The sequence below is a fragment of the Carassius carassius genome, chromosome 25 (genome assembly GCF_963082965.1).
Source record: "Carassius carassius chromosome 25, fCarCar2.1, whole genome shotgun sequence".
Classification (NCBI taxonomy): domain Eukaryota; kingdom Metazoa; phylum Chordata; class Actinopteri; order Cypriniformes; family Cyprinidae; genus Carassius; species Carassius carassius.
Window position 1 is genome coordinate 21,740,262 of NC_081779.1, and position 16,394 is coordinate 21,756,655.

A 16,394-nucleotide genomic window follows, 5' to 3' on the forward strand; every position below is an offset into this window, starting at 1 on the left:
AATGGTTAAAGTGTAATGACAAATTTAAAAGCATTTTTTTGGTAAAGTAAAATTTACTTAAACGTCATTTCTATTCAAACTTGTATGTCATATATTTAAATATATGTGTAGCCTAATTACACATTTATAATGATCAAGTTGCCATTTGGTACATTTAAAATATATTAACTTTAATGTTGTAACATCAAACAACATACTACAGTTAAAATTACCAAGTATTTTCATGGGCTTTAGTTTGTTGGTCAACACATCAAAACAACGGCACTTCTTTAAAGCACAACAAAAATATTCAACCAAAAATAAGACTTTAAAGTATATTATATAATTAGAATGCACAATAAAACAGTTAATTTTACACTTTAACAATTACATTTTAAATGTGTACTTAACAGTCATAAAAGCATATTCTCATTAAGTGCACTTAAGTTGCTGTTATTGATGGTACAGTATATTATCTGCAAGTGCAAGGAGTAATGAAACAAATGGGTCATCTGATAGCTTTGTTGGGGAACAGACAAATATATAAATTGTTATTCACTGATATTGCTTTAACTGCTGCAAACGGATTACTGACTCTAGAATTAGACCAGTTTCATTTGTAAACAAATCCTGCAGTTTTGTGATGTAAATTGTAACTGATTCATTGTAAACGGTCAGATGAACAAGAATGAGTCATTCATGAATCCATCATTGTTACTCGTTTCATGCATTCAGAAGTCAGGTATATGTCAACAATTTCATTTAATAGCAACTTTCACACAAATAGTTATCATATGATTTCAGAAGACTTGGGATTTATGACAGTCATTTGTCATTTTAACTACTTTTATGATAATTTATGGTGCTTTCACATCCTTTTTGAATTTTTGGATTTATATTAACATATGTTGAATATTTCAATATTTCAATATGCATTGCATAATGTGTGTGGGTGTGTGTGTGTGGATCTGTCTGGTGTAAGATACAGCACCTGTTCAGTCAGTTGATGAGTCCTATTTAACTCCAACAGACAGGAAAATGGACTTGAGCCTGCCAGCAAACAAACGCACACACACACACACACACAAACCAAAAGTCAGGTGTCAGCTAAACCACAACCTGACTGGACAAAACCTCCTTTGAAGTACAAGGCTAAACATGCTGTTCCAATAATCACTCAAAACATGCTCCACATGTGGTACAAACCTTGAGCAAAATTCCATGTTTCAATGCAGACTGGCTATTCACTCTTCATAACTGAATAAATTTAGCCATTCTTTCTTTTCTCACTTGCTTTGCTGTCCACAACAGTATTTCCCTTTACTGTTATTTAAAAGCCACTCATATTAACCCAGAGGAATCCACTGCTCAAGGTTGCTTGCAAAACATAAACAAGACCTTTCTACGAGTGAAAGCACTCTGTTCATCAAAACACTTTTTGTTCCCTTCAGAACAGCAAACAAAACATTTGGTCTGCTATTTAGTTGGGAAAATCATTCTCAGAAGGTTCTGTTGAGGCTGATGTTTACAACCCCATACACGCTGAAATATTAAAAGAAACATAATTCCTAACAGTTCTGTTAAAAGAAAAGCAAGTAAGTAAGTAAGAAAGAAAAGACACAAGCTCTATTCATAACCTTGAGTAAAACCTCCAGTGTTTACTAAATAAGAGATCAAGTTTAAGCTGCTAGAGAGAAAAGTAAATGGAAAAAAAAGAAAAGAAAAAACAACAGCAATTAATTCTCAATTTACATTTAAATCCTTTGCTAAATCTCACCATATATATATATATATATATATATATATATATATATATATATATATATTTTTTTTTTTTTTTTTTTTTTTTTTTTTTTTTTTTTTTGAATTTTTTGAATTTTTTGGGGGGTATAATAATAACTATAGTGACCTGCACAAACTAGTACAAAAATATAAAAAATATATATCTAGTGTCTGAAAAAAAAATTTTTTTGACTGTATATCAAATAACACTCCATGTCACATTTTACCCCAATATCAATAGGAAACAATAATAAATAACAAAAAATAACAATAACAACAACAATAATAATAATAGCAATATATATATATATATATATATATATATATATATATATATATATTATTACATTATTATTACATTATATATCATTATATATACATTAGGATAATAAGAAATACATTTTTCTTTTGACATTACACTTATGAGAATTGTGTGTGTGGGGGGGGTTGTTTAATTTTTATGAAAATTTATGAAGATAGCACAATGCAAAAAAATAAAAAAATAATAATAATAATCTAAAGGCCCTTATAGGTTTTGCTGCTTTCCTTTCATTTCATGTCTTTTTTTTTATTTTATTTTTTTATTTTAGAGAGAGAAATACAACTCTTGACAGGTTTCACGATTCACCCACTTAATAAATAACATGTAGCTGAGAATAAGAGGATGAACTGTGATACTGGTGTCATGTCGGTTGGTCTTTAATTAGCATCAGTTTCAGTTTATAGTCCAACGGTTGGTAAAACTTTAAACAAATGAGCATGATTATATCACACCTGGAATCTTTCCAACAAATACTGTTCTGTTTTCCTACGGTCTCTTTATCGAGCAAATATATCTGCTAAAATTTAACATGAAACTACTTTTGAGAATAGTTATGCTGATGAAGTGATGTTATCGAGATAAACGTTACTGTTCTCAGAATCTCTTGCACTGGTAAACGGTAGAAACTCTTGAAACCTGAAAAAGGAGGCATGTCTTTGGCTGCCGTTCCTGATTTATTGCAGCAATGGGGAAGTAAAGTGGTGTGAAAGATAAGCGATCTGCCATTCACTCCTGAACTCGTGTCCTTACCTCTGTGTTCTGCTGCGGGGGAAAGAATCTGCTCAGCTGGACAATTAGCTGTAACCGTTTTGGCTGGTAGGTTCAAGTTATCTGGGTGACCTCACCACAAACAAGTTCCCACTAAAGAAAGAGAAACACACTTGGGTGACCGTTTTGCACAAGTTTCGAGGGAGACAATGAGAACTTAAAGCATTACAGATGGCTAAAAGGAATACCTGCTGGGGTCAGGTTGAACCACAGTTGCATTTCAGCTGAACGAGAGCTCAGCCATCTTACACACACACGTGTTTTCACACACAAAGGCTCCATTGTGTGATGGCAGTGGCACAGAGAGACTGGAGAAATTAGCCTGGTAATTAGGAAGGCAGCAATGATGGGACAGAAAGAATGTAATGAGTAACTCAGAGGCACCTTCCTCCATGCCTTGTCATAACGGCTCCAACTACCATCTAACCCGCGTGTGATCACTGCCTGCACTGTTCTGTGCCCCAGTTCATTTTCCTGGCAACTGCAGGAATAGCTCATTTTCATAAACCCTGCTGGCCGCTTGTCTTCAGAAACCCAAGCCATCAGATTGACATCTATGCAAATCCATTAATATCTGTTTGTGTGTGCGTTTGAGATCGGCTGGTGGATTGATAAGGACGTTCCCGTGTCCTTGTCGACTGTGTAGTTCAGCTCCGCTGGGCTAAGACTGGCGAGATCATGTACTTTCTTGTCTGAATGTGTTTGGAAAGCAAACAGTCAGGATTTCCATGCCAACACTAAGCCAAGCTTGAGGAGTGGGGTTTGGATTGAACACCATGGTAGTAGGGAGTGAATGAGTGAATTAAGCATGCTGCCGACGGTCCGCCGTGTTGCCAGGTCATTACTAAATCCTCTCATTTCAGCCTATGAGATCAAGTACTGTAATTATGAGTGGATTTGTCCATCTTGGATCCTTCTGTTGAAGCTTATTTTTTTATGGAAATTGCACATGATTTTTTTTCATGTAGGTTTGTTTTCTAAAACAACACCCCAGGTGAAGAGGGTAAAAAAAATATTGGTTACATTAACAACTGTTTTTATTAAGATGTATACATTTCCAGAATAGAAAACTGAACATTGGATAACGCCAGTCTGAAAATATTTGTTATAGTTGTTGATATATTAGAGTCTTTTTAAAGGTTTTTATTGAGGTAATTTCTGATATTTTTATATCACTCTAAATCATAAAATACTGTCAACAACCAGAAAATCAACTCATTTTGATAATGCTTTTAGGAATAAAATCTATAAAATTGGGCAAATAATTTAACACCTCTGCAAAAACGTTCAGCATATACAGTAGATGTGAATAAACCTGTGAAGTTTGGTGGATGTAAGTGAAGATTTGTGGCTCTTAAAAACAGGGTTTTTATAGCTACATAAAACTGAAATTAAAATTATAAAAAAATATAACTACATTATATAACTACTAAAAATGACACGCCAAACACAACAAAATTACTAAAAATGTAATTAAAATTATAATGAATATAATTATTGAAAATATTAATAAAACCTATAATAGTATCTGAGTGATAGTAAAGTAACACTGTTCGGAACTCATTTTAAGAAAATGGCCTTTAATGATACATATACTTATAGGTTTTGAAATCTACAGACACAAATAGGTAAAGTGGTTTAATATATATATATATTTCTCTTTTAACTAGTTTCCACTGAAAGAACACGTTAAGAAAAGCCATATAGCCCAAAACCACAAAATTGACCAGAGCATGGAGAGAAAAAAAAAGAAGAAGAAGAAAAAGAAAACTTGCCTTTGCTTGTCTTAAACAAAATGCCTATTGATAAAAAGCACCTGTTGTGGTTGTCCACATTACAAGCAATTGAAAACATGTTAAGGTGGTGAGACAATTTCCAAACTTTACAATCAATTCAAGCAGGCATAAGAACTCACCTTTGACTCACCTGGAGAAAATAGTGGTTTTGTTGCCTATTGCTGGTGTGTTCCTGTTGAGGTGTAACCGGTAAAGTAAATAATTGTAAGTGCAGCAAGGTGGCCATCTGTCCGTGATGAGACACGATAAGCTAAGCTAGTCTGCATCCACTCCCAGCACACCTGTTTAAACAGTCAAAGGTGTTTGATTACTGTATTCAAAATCATATGGCCTCAGAAGTGCCTTAGAAAATCTCATGCACATAGTGTGCTTTTGGTGTTGTAAATGGTTAACAGTTCTTTTAAATTCAGAATACTTCAGCTATGAGGTCACTGAACTATTGATTTCAGTTATACTGATTCAGGGTTTAGGAAGTCACTGTCTGCTTAGCAGAGATAGTGGAGATGCATCACTTGATCTTCACATCTCACAATAGTGTTAGAATGGACTCGAGCTGCTTGCCCTTTGTTGTTATCTTCTGTTCATGATAGATGACTTGATTACGTAATGCATATTCAGATCTGTTTTATCTAGTTAAACGGTTATTCAGAGCACACACCTTCTGTGTGGCATAATTAATGTTCCCAGCCTTATTCTGGCTCTACTATGCCATCTAGAGGCATAGTACGAGTTTGGTTTTAAAGTCATGATGCCAAATGCTGTTTCTTCACCTCTTGCATTTGACTGTTTGCTGTGTGACTGCATTCGGCTATCAACATCATTATAGTAGCTAGAAATACTCAATTTGGGGGAGTGTGCTAATTAAAATGGGCATCGCTAAAAACTATTTATAAAGAATATACATTTGATCTAAAACCCGTCAACCAGAGCGCGAGCTACCAACATAAGAACATGCTTCCTTTGAATGGAGAAACGCGTGGCATCTGGGCGCATGCTGTCCGTCTTTGTGTCTATAATGCACGGCGCTGCATATGTCTAATATCAATGAATGAGCGATTGTTTTTATGATTATTATAACATATCCCAAATTAATGCTCTAAATAATAAGTTACAGTCACTTTATAATTTATCTAATGCAAGCGAGTCAAAGCAAACGCTTGATTGTGAGAAGCTGAATTTAACAGTCCTTGGTTTTAATCCGTGTTATCACTCATAATCGAACATTAGAATTGCTTATCCTAACTTATGCACCCTTGCCAAATTCAGCGTGCGATCTAGGAAAGGGGGAGTACATAATGCGCCTTTAAAACTAAGTTTGCAGTGTAGATGGAATGAGGTCAGACAGAAAGCTTCTCATTGCACGCGCCGATTATTATTAGATACTATATTCAGCCAATGAACGGCGACGGGGCGTGGCTTTGGCCGAGGATAGGCTAGTGACAGCAGCTGATTGGCTGGTTTCTCTTTCCTTTATTCCTTCGGAAAAGGATAAATCCTTGTGAGGCGGTTTAGTAGAAGTATTGAAAGTTGTGAAGGGTGATAGGAAGCTCAGAGCATGAAAAAGTGCAGTCGCCTAAACCTACCGCATGGTCATACCACAAACTATGCTGAAGACACTTGTCCGTTTCCATTAAGCGGCTTCAGATACTTCGCGTCCAGAGCGCACTCTGGGTTCGTTTTCAGTCGAACCGGCAGTTGAACGGTAGACTGTTGATTTTGACAACATTGGCGGGACTTGACAGAGCTCCTGACGGGGATATGCGCCTTTGTGGACGGCGTGCTGAACCAGGAGACAGTCGGCAGCAACTTTTGTTTCCACGCTGACTAAATCATATTTCGCACAAGTGTGAAGAAGAAAAAAGATTCTTAGCGCTCTCAACGCGCTTCAAGCTGCAGCACGTGTAGGATTTTCGTGCGCAATTAAAAGTTGAGACTGTTGTAGTGAGTGTGCATGGGCACAGACCTGGCTATGGTGGAACAGACGCACATCAGCAACAACAGCGACGTGCTCCCCGGCGAGTCCACTGATTTTGGGGAGATGGACCTAGACATGGACGCCTCCCCGACTCCCGGCTCTCCAAACTCGGCTGGAGATAAAATGGACATAGCCTGGTGCAAAACCCCATCGGGACACATCAAGAGGCCAATGAACGCCTTCATGGTTTGGTCGCAGATAGAGAGGCGCAAGATTATGGAACAGTCGCCGGACATGCACAACGCGGAGATCTCCAAGAGACTCGGCAAGCGCTGGAAACTTTTGAAAGACAGCGACAAGATCCCATTCATCCGCGAGGCTGAGCGTCTGCGGCTCAAGCACATGGCAGACTATCCAGACTACAAATATCGTCCACGGAAGAAGGTGAAGTCATCCAGCGGCAAGACTGGGGAGAAGGCGGAGCGCGTGAGCGGCAGCCCCGGCGCGAAATCTGCATCCAGAAAGAGCTCGAAAACTCTCAGCAGGACGCACAGAAAGTCCACGGCGCTTGAGCTGACCACCCACTCCGTCCCTGCAGACCACCACACTCTCTACAAGTCCAGGTCCGCCGCCAAACAGATACCCGAGAAACCAGCAAAGCGCGCGCATGTGTTCGGGGGATGCAGCTCCGATAGCAGCCCGCCTTCCGTCGCCGTGCCGGCCAGCCCCACTCTGAGCAGCTCAGCGGAATCCAGCGACCCGCTGAGCCTGTATGAGGACGGGCTCGCGAGCGGAAAGGAAGACACGGAGCCCTCCGCGCGCTTCAAGTACACCCGCGCGCCGTCTCCGACGCCCTCCGCATCGCACTCGTCCTCCTCGCAGTCGTCCTCTTCGGATGAGGAGTTCGAGGACGAGCTGGCGGACCCCAGTCCCGGCTTTGACAGTTTCAGCACCTTTGGCACCCCGCCTCTAGACAGAGATTTGGAGTTCAACTTTGAGTCGGGCTCCGGCTCGCACTTTGAGTTCCCCGACTACTGCACCCCTGAGGTGAGCGAGTTGATATCAGGGGACTGGCTCGAATCGACAATATCCAACTTGGTGTTCACTTACTGAGAGCTAGTATAGTGAAAGGACAGATTGAAAAATGACTGGAGGGCTGCAAAAATCCTCCGAGACGAGTCAGACGATGAGTCAACGACAAGATTCCTCGTGTTTATCATGCATCAGATACTGTGGGTTCTCATTATCCACTGACAAGAGTGCAGATGAAAGTGCTTAGCTTGCTCGTTTGGTGCTTGGAAGGAGGCGCGCTTTGGACGCAGATGAGGAAGGCATTGCGCGAGTTAAAGTTGTGCGCCCTCTTCGACTTCAAAAAGGGACGTTTTTAAACAAGAAAAGTCTGGTCATATGCTTGTTTTGATGGAGGTACTGAATGGAGAGCATGCGATCGATTCCTCTGCTCGCGCTTGAGATTGTTTACCAGAATCGTGTGTTAGACCAGCATAGCATGCTTTCATTACGATTTAAGGCTGTCGAGAAACGTAACTGGTGTTGATTCGTTGAAACCGAATGGCAGCGCCGTATCAGACGCAAAAACAAACGCAATCACCAGCTTTCCTGTCGTCATGACATCAGGATTCAGACGCAACTCAGATGATTCAACTCTTTTACACTACAAATCAGGACCAAAATTCATCCGAGGAGCGTTTTTTCTCTCTCTGCCTTTTACTTTTTCATCTTCGTAACTTTTCAGCGCTGGCATTTTTATACCGATGTATTTATATAACGACCAAACATTGCTTCTCTTCTCCACTCCGTCACTTGTGTTCTAGTCAGTCTATTGAGTGCTTCACATGCACATGTCCGTCTGTTTCGCGGAAGGGCTAGACTTGTTTCGTATTATTTAATTGATGACCTTTCACATGGAACGGAGATTAAATGTTTCATTATTTTCTGAGTGTATTTTTGTACAAAATCTATCGAGGGGGTGTCAATCGGTGAATATCGCTGTTTGAATTTCCGATTATTAAAGCCAGGGGGATTGGGTTGTCTCCAAAATCTACTCCCTAAACATGTTTACAGTGTCAATCCACAGGCTTCTTAAAGAGACAGTATCCGCATTTCAACGGCCAATCGTCATTAGCCTGTGATGCGCGCGCCGAGTGAGGTTGCAGGTAGCTGCAGCAGCGACAGCTGCGATTTATAGCGTCCTTATTTGGGATACTGTACCTTATGAATACCAATTTCTTTGTGCTTTTATAGTGACACGTTTCGGTTTGAACCACTGGATGGAATTACGGATACGGTCGAAATGCCTATAATACATGAACCATGAAGTATGTCTTCACTCCATAATTGTACCAGGATATTTAATCTTTTCTACTTGTTGGCTAAATGTAGCTAATTGTTTTAGTATATTATGGCATGGCGAATAGCATTTTGTATTTCTGAATTCAGGTTTGTGTAGAGCAGTTGTGTTTAAGGCAGAGGATCAACATGAAGAATTCTATGTACATTGACTGTAAAATAAGTAAAAGATTGCGTGTTTACATCTGACGATGATATATCACGACAGGAACAAGAACATATATCTTTATACATCCCTACGTTTAAGAGTGTTGTTCATGACTTTTGGAATATATAGATGTTTTATTGTTTTATTTTGTGCAATATGCTGTGTACAATAGTTTTGTCTTGCCATACCATATCTCAACATTTGAGTTGTGAACTCAAAAGCCAGCCAATTGTGTCAAGTCACTGCCTGTCAGACCTCTGTACAGAACTTTGTCTTTTTCCAAGAAGGAAATAAAATCAGCTGGAACTGAACATCAGTTGCAAGACTCTTTCTCTTTGTATATTTATTTTAATGTAATTCAAGTGCTGTTGTTGTTTATTTTTTGAAAGCAGTGCTCCCCCCAAAGGTAAAACGCAGTAATTACGAATTAATTATTCACAAATTTTTCTTTGATTCAACATCACACTCTGATTAGCCACAAATTAGCCACAGGACCATTTATATTCTACACTCTTAAAAATAAAAGTTCTTTGTTGGCATCAAAGGCTCTCCATGGAGCCATTGACATCTATAGAACCTTTCCATTCCACATAGGCTAAGTTTCATTATATATTATTTAGATTATTAAATGTTATTCACACTAATAAAAAATGACTCTTTTAAGGTTTTTTTTTCACTGAAAGGTTCTTTGTGGAACCAATGACCATAATACTGACCATAAAACTGTTTTACCTTTGCACAGCACAGAGCAGTATAGAAACCTTAGTTAGTTTCTGAAATGTATACTCTGAAAAAATAGGTACACAAAAGCTTTGCTTTTGCCCAAATGCTACATATTAATAGTGTTCATATTAATACCTTCTGAAAGCATACAACCTCAGTTTTATGCCTTTTATAAGATTGTAATTATGAGTGCTCAACAAGACTGTTTGTGTATCAGGATTGTGATGCTTTAAAGACATTCTAGTCTATATTTATTAATACCATGCACTTGCACCAACTCTGCTTTTGTGTGCCACTCTATGTGAGACATATGAAGTGATGCATGGCCAAAAGATTAACAGTCAGGCCTATTGCAACCTGGAGTCACAGAACTGTCACAATGACATCACAATACTGTTTCATTTCTGTGTTCCCTGATAAACATCCATCCATCCCTTCCTCCCCTCTGTTTTTTTTTTTTACACAATAAGACACAGTCAAGTGGGTATGCAGCTATCAGAGGCGATCCAGACTTTAAAATATGCAATAATCACATTACATGGCTGCAAAATGCCATGTTTACATTAGGGGGCAAAAAAGAGATCAGATGGTTTGTCCGTGTCTCAAAAGATGTGTGTTTAAGCAACTCGGCCTGAGTCATTATCTATAGCATCATCCCGACTGATAGCACAGGGTGTGAACCTAATGTCCTAGTCGAGTGTGAGCATGGATGCACACTACAGCAAGAGGGTCTAGACGTGGGCTCTGTGGGGGAGGAGTGTGAGACAGATGAGATGTCTCTGCCGGGAGGCTACATTGGGGGCGCTCAAGTGGATTGTTCAGCAGGGATGACTGCTGAAACCAATTAATTCCTTCTGGGTGCACTGGTTTGTGTCGGGAATGGGGAAGGGGCTCTCGAAAGATTTTGTTAATCTGTTTACATCCCCCAAATGAAAAAAGAGACAGGAAGCCATTTGAATACCACAGTTGTGCAAAGTTAAGATATGAATGTATCAGTCTGTCAAGCAGACTTGCATGATGGATTGTGTTGGGGTTCCAGTTGCAAGCTTATGTATCCATGTTTCTTGCAATGTACTGACTTGTTATCTGGAGTCAGTGACACAGGCAAAGTGTGTTTGTGTACACACATACACACATAATCTCACATAATTATTTCAGCTAAATAAAAGTGATAATAAAATTCTAAATCCATATTGTTTTTATTATTATTATTATTATTATTATTTTATCTAGTACTGCTCTGAAAAGTTATTTCACATATAAAACTATTTTTTTCCAATATGATCAGTCTTGCACTTATATTTGTCTTCTAGGAAACATGTAAATATCTTCTGTAGCTTTTAAAGTGTAAAACTTAATAAAAATAAAAATAAATATATATAGGCTATATGTGCGTGTGTGTCCGTGTGTGTGCGCAGTCTGCGCACGCAAAAATCCTGCTTTATGTATTTAATAAAATCAATTAACAAGATCACATACTATATAACTTTCTAACAGAAGGCAGCACAGATGGTTTGAACTGGTGCACTTAGCAAGATTAGTCATATTTACACTTATCCACATACTATGGTTGCCACTATGTCACCAGTACAGCCTGATAAACTGTCATAAATGTATATTTATTTATATAACCACCCTATAGCAATTTACTCAAAACCCAAGCCCTCAATACACTCAGTGACCTTAAGTATATGCACTGATGTTAGCAGATGATAAATCATCATATTTCACATCTCTAGATGCACTGTTAAGAGATGTTTCATGAGTGCTCTGTCCATGCCTGAAACATGTAAAAGTAGGGTGAATTGCCCTAATGTGGAACATTTTTTTGTATTTCAGATTTCTGTGATATATTGCAATGTGTAACCAAAACATTAAACATTTGAGAGGTGATGTGATTTTGATCACATGACACCACAGCTTTGAGTTTCACTGGCATTCATGTATTTATGGGGAAGCTACAAACACGAAACCTTAAGTGTCCCACATTAGGCATTGTCCCAATTTAGGGCAATTCACCTATTAGACAACAACAATAATGATGATTATAAAATAACAATAATTTATTATTATTACTACATTTATTATTTAAAATAATGGTAATATTAATAATAATAATAAAATATAGACGTTTCACTAACGTCTTTAGGTGTAATTCCGTTAAGTGCATGGTATTGGACAAGGGGTGGAGTCAGGGGTGAAGGGGGCGTGGTCAAGCGAGCTGTCTAGCACGTGCAGACAATGCACTATCATCAATAGAAGCCAAACATCCGGACGCTGAAAGAAAGTTTTGAGTTTTTGGATTATAACGACAAAACGGGATTGCTCCTCAATGGACTTTAACTTGTTTTAGATAAAAACCCATCGTGGATAACTTCATGACATTGGTCAATGATTTTGGAATATTTAAGCGGGAGTTTTGGTGCGTCTGCTGCTCTCAAAGTTGAGCACAAAGGGGAGTGGAGTATTTCTTTGTTCATCATGCTCACAAACTTCACGTGGCCACGCGACACAGTAACCGAATGGAATATCAGTGCTGGATGACTCGTCATAAACCTGGCCTGTTCGGGATTTTGATTTACTCAACACGAAGAATAATCAACAAAGAATGAACTAACGTACATTTTGGTCCATCTGTCTTAAACTGTACAATCATATTAATTAAGATTTTTAATTTTTAGAAAACAGGTTATTAATACACGTTTTTTGACAAGAGTTAGGTTAGCAACATGTAGGCTAGTTGTTTTTTAAGTAATTTTGTGTAGCAATTCTGATGATGATGATTATTATTATTTTAAATGGCAGTCTGCAATGTTTATTTTCATTTGTATATTTTGACATCTATGATTTCATCAATTCAACTGGTCACAATAATCAAAATAAAAAAAATATATTTTTAAAAATATATATAAATATATATTTTTTGATTTATTTATTATAAAATGGTTCAAATAAAGGTTATTTGGACACATCATTTTAATTGGGGGAAATAATATATTAAACAGAATGGTAAAATGGGCTATTTAAATATGAATGATCACAAAATGAGTTTCAGGAGGTGTGAATTAAAGTTAAACTGAATTAAATCCTGTATTGCTTCATAAATAGCTCCACTGTAATATAAACTATTTTTGGATGTTTTATTTTTTTATTATTATTCCTTCCACAATCCCATCAATAGGGGAGCATCTTTTATTTTATTTTTCTAGGTCACTGGTTTTACAGTACACTGTGATAATACTGATTACAGGTGTTCTTGTTACTTTCTATAGTCATAAAAGCCATAGGTCATGCTTGTTCAGTGTTACAGAAGGAGATCTGTAGGAGATCAGAAGGAGTTTTCTTTCTTTTACCCATGAAGTATACAATAGATGGCTATTTTAATATTGATGACACTGAGGCCTAAGGATGTAACACAATGAAAACAACCTTTTCTGTTTAATAAGAAAACAGTAAAGTGCAATACAAAGAGAACTGCAGTAACCGGATAACCCTGAGAGCAAGAATAGAGAAATGAATGTTAGTCAAAAGCTTTTCTCGGAACTAACTTGACTTCCTTGTGATAAATTTTCTCCAGTTGATTTTTAATGCATTCATGAAGTCTTTTAGACTAGAAAAAATATGTAGCACTCCAAACAGAAAAAAAGTTATTGTACTGCAGGTCCTTGTACTACAGGTGCGTAGAGCCAATGGCATTGGAATGAACAAGAGGAGTGGCTAGCCGCACACTGATCCACTCAAGACTGGAAGTCTACAAAAACATATTTTATTTTTCAAATTGCATCGTGCAAAAAGGTGCAAAGTGCATGTGGGTTAAAAACAGAATGGACACCAGCAAACGTTTCAGCGCATTGCTATCTTCAGTGCTCATTTAGCAAACAACATTCACCCTTTTTAAGCAAGTCAGCAATTAAGGACAATCTGCTGAATGCAGTTATCTCAAAATCTCAATTGTCTCAAGTAGAATTACAAACAAGTATATATACACATTTCAAATGAACAACTTCCAATGATAATACAGCATAACAGACACAAAAAGAAAGAATGTGTTTTACAAAAAACAAGAAAATTCAAGTTCTTCATTCATGCCCTCAGGAGATAAAGATTTAAGTTTAAAGATCCAAAAAGCCTCCCTTTGCAATAATTTTCTATCTCTATCTCCACCTCTCCTGTGAGGTAAAATCCTCTCGATGCCCAGGAACTTCATGTCAGACAGAGAGTGATTAGCAGATTTAAAATGATGAGAAATTGAAGATGTATCATCCTGTCTCCTAATGGCACTTGTGTGTTCAGTCATTCTTGTGCGTAATGCACGTGAAGTTTTGCCAACATATAGTTGTGGTTTGAAGATGAGGCTCGGCATACTTCTGCATCCAGTGGTGATAGTGAAGTGGATTTTTTAGACCATGCCAGCGAGACAGAAAAGCATCTAAGAACGCCACGCAAATACCCACTTCGCAGAAGACCACCACCACCCGTCGTGGGAGTAAAATGAGTCACTCAACAAACAGTTCGAAGAGGGAGACTCATTTAGGAACCATAAGTCAAATTTGACACATTCTGAAAAAGAAGCTCTTGATGAACTGTGTAGAAATAAAGACATTGTCATCAAACCTGCTGATAAAGGAGGTGGTTTGGTGATTATGCCTCGAGTACTCTACAATAATGAGGCTCTTCGTCAACTCAATAATACTAATTATTAACGAGTTTTGCCATCAGATCCTACGACTCGGTTTCAAGGTGAGGTCGAGAAATTCGTCAGGAAGCTCATGCTCATCAATTAATTTCTGATAAAGAGAAGCAATATCTGCTGAATCGTTCTCCGACTAGACCTGTCTTTTACATCTTACCTAAGGTACATAAGAGTTTGGTCAATCCACCGGGACGACCTATAGTAGCAGGAAACAATAGTCTTAATGAACCTCTTTCAAATTTTGTTGATTCTGTTTTGAGACCTTAAGTCACTTCCCTTCCTAAGTTATTTGAGAGACACCGCTGATTTCCTGCAATGTCTAGCAACTCTGCAAAATGTTTGTTGTGATGCTATATTAACAACCATGGATGTGACCTCGTTGTATACTAACATCCCACATCATGAGGGCCTACTGGCTTTAGAACATTTTCTCGATTTGCGCATTGATGATGAGGGTCTTCTGTCTAAATTTATCACTGAAATGGTACTTACTAAAAACTATTTTCTATTTGAAAATCAATATCATTTGCAGGTTGAGGGGACCGCCATGGGGGCCACTATGGCTCCTGACTATGCCAATTTATATTTGGGTTTTCTAGAGGACCAATATGTTTTCAACAATAACCCCTTCTTGGACAATATTATTTTGTTTAAGAGATACATTGATGATTGCTTTGTCATTTATAAAGGTTCTGCAAGCGATTTTGAAACATTTGTTTTGTACATGAATTGTCTTAGGCCCTCCATTAAATTTACATATCATGTGGGGTTCACTGATGTCAATTTCCTGGACACTTCTATATCAATTGTGGATAATAAAATAGTCTCTTCTCTTTATAGAAAAGATACAGCTAAGAACATTCTCTTTCATGCTAACAGTGCTCATCCAATGCCCCTAAAACGAGGTTTACCTTACAGCCAATTTTTGACACTTCACCGCATTTGTTCTGGGAGAGAAGACTTTGAGTCTAAAGCCCAGAGCTATCCCAAATATAAAATCACGAGGCTATCCCAACCAGTGGCTTGATACTGCACTTGAGAAGGTTTCCATCCTACAAAAACAGGAGGAGAGAAATTTGATTTTTAAATCCACATTTAGTCCACTGAGTAATGATATCAAAACCATTATCAAGAATCATTGGCACATTATTCAAAGTGATCCCCAGTTATTGAATGTATTTAGTGAACAACCACTTTTTGTCTCTTCCATGTGCTCTAATTTGAGGGACAAGCTTGTCCATGCTGACACCCACATCTCCTCTCCAACTACTCTTGTCGATGCCCAGGGTAATTTTCCATGTCACAATTGCTCTTCTTGTACTAAGTATGTCAAATGTAAATCATTTACACATCCTCGTACACTAAAAACGTATAAGATTAGACAACTGATTACCTGTAAGAGTACATATGTTGTTTACATTATCATTTGTCCATGTCCACAACTATATGTTGGCAAAACTACACGTGCATTACGCACAAGAATGACTGAACACACAAGTGCCATTAGGAGACAGGATGATACATCTTCAATTTCTCGTCATTTTAAATCTGCTAATCACTCTCTGTCTGACATGAAGTTCCTGGGCATCGAGAGGATTTTACCTCACAGGAGAGGTGGAGAATAGAGATAGAAAATTATTGCAAAGGGAGTCTTTTTGGATCTTTGAACTTAAATCTTTATCTCCTGAGGGTATGAATGAAGAACTTGAATTTTCTTGTTTTTTGTAAAACACATTCTTTCTTTGTGTGTGTCAGTTATGCTGTATTATCATTGGAAGTTGTTCATTTGAAATGTGTATATATACTTGTTTGTAATTCTACTTGAGACAATTGAGATTTTGAGATAACTGCATTCAGCAGATTGTCCTTAATTGCTGACTTGCTTAAAAAGGGTGAATGTT

General features: G+C 37.8%; 1 protein-coding gene and 1 long non-coding RNA gene across 2 annotated transcripts; one reads left to right on the forward strand and one right to left on the reverse strand.

Annotated features, from left to right (window-relative positions):
• Positions 1–623: 623 nt before the first annotated feature.
• LOC132104750 (uncharacterized) lies at positions 624–4,007 on the reverse strand. Its single transcript, XR_009423590.1, has 3 exons — positions 3,040–4,007; positions 2,834–2,944; positions 624–1,029 (listed from the first exon to the last, which is right to left on the reverse strand). It is a non-coding gene; the product is annotated as an uncharacterized LOC132104750 (long non-coding RNA).
• Positions 4,008–6,167: 2,160 nt separating this feature from the next.
• On the forward strand, positions 6,168–9,388 carry sox4a (SRY-box transcription factor 4a). The gene has a single exon (XM_059509857.1). It carries the CDS (start codon positions 6,599–6,601, stop codon positions 7,673–7,675), a length of 1,077 nt encoding a protein of 358 aa, XP_059365840.1. The 5' UTR covers positions 6,168–6,598; the 3' UTR covers positions 7,676–9,388.
• The last annotated feature ends 7,006 nt before the right edge of the window (positions 9,389–16,394 follow it).

What these genes read in the sequence shown, in the direction of transcription:
- sox4a (XM_059509857.1), top strand. Translation starts at nt 6,599, where the DNA reads ATGGGCACAGACCTGGCTATGGTGGAACAGACGCACATCAGCAACAAC.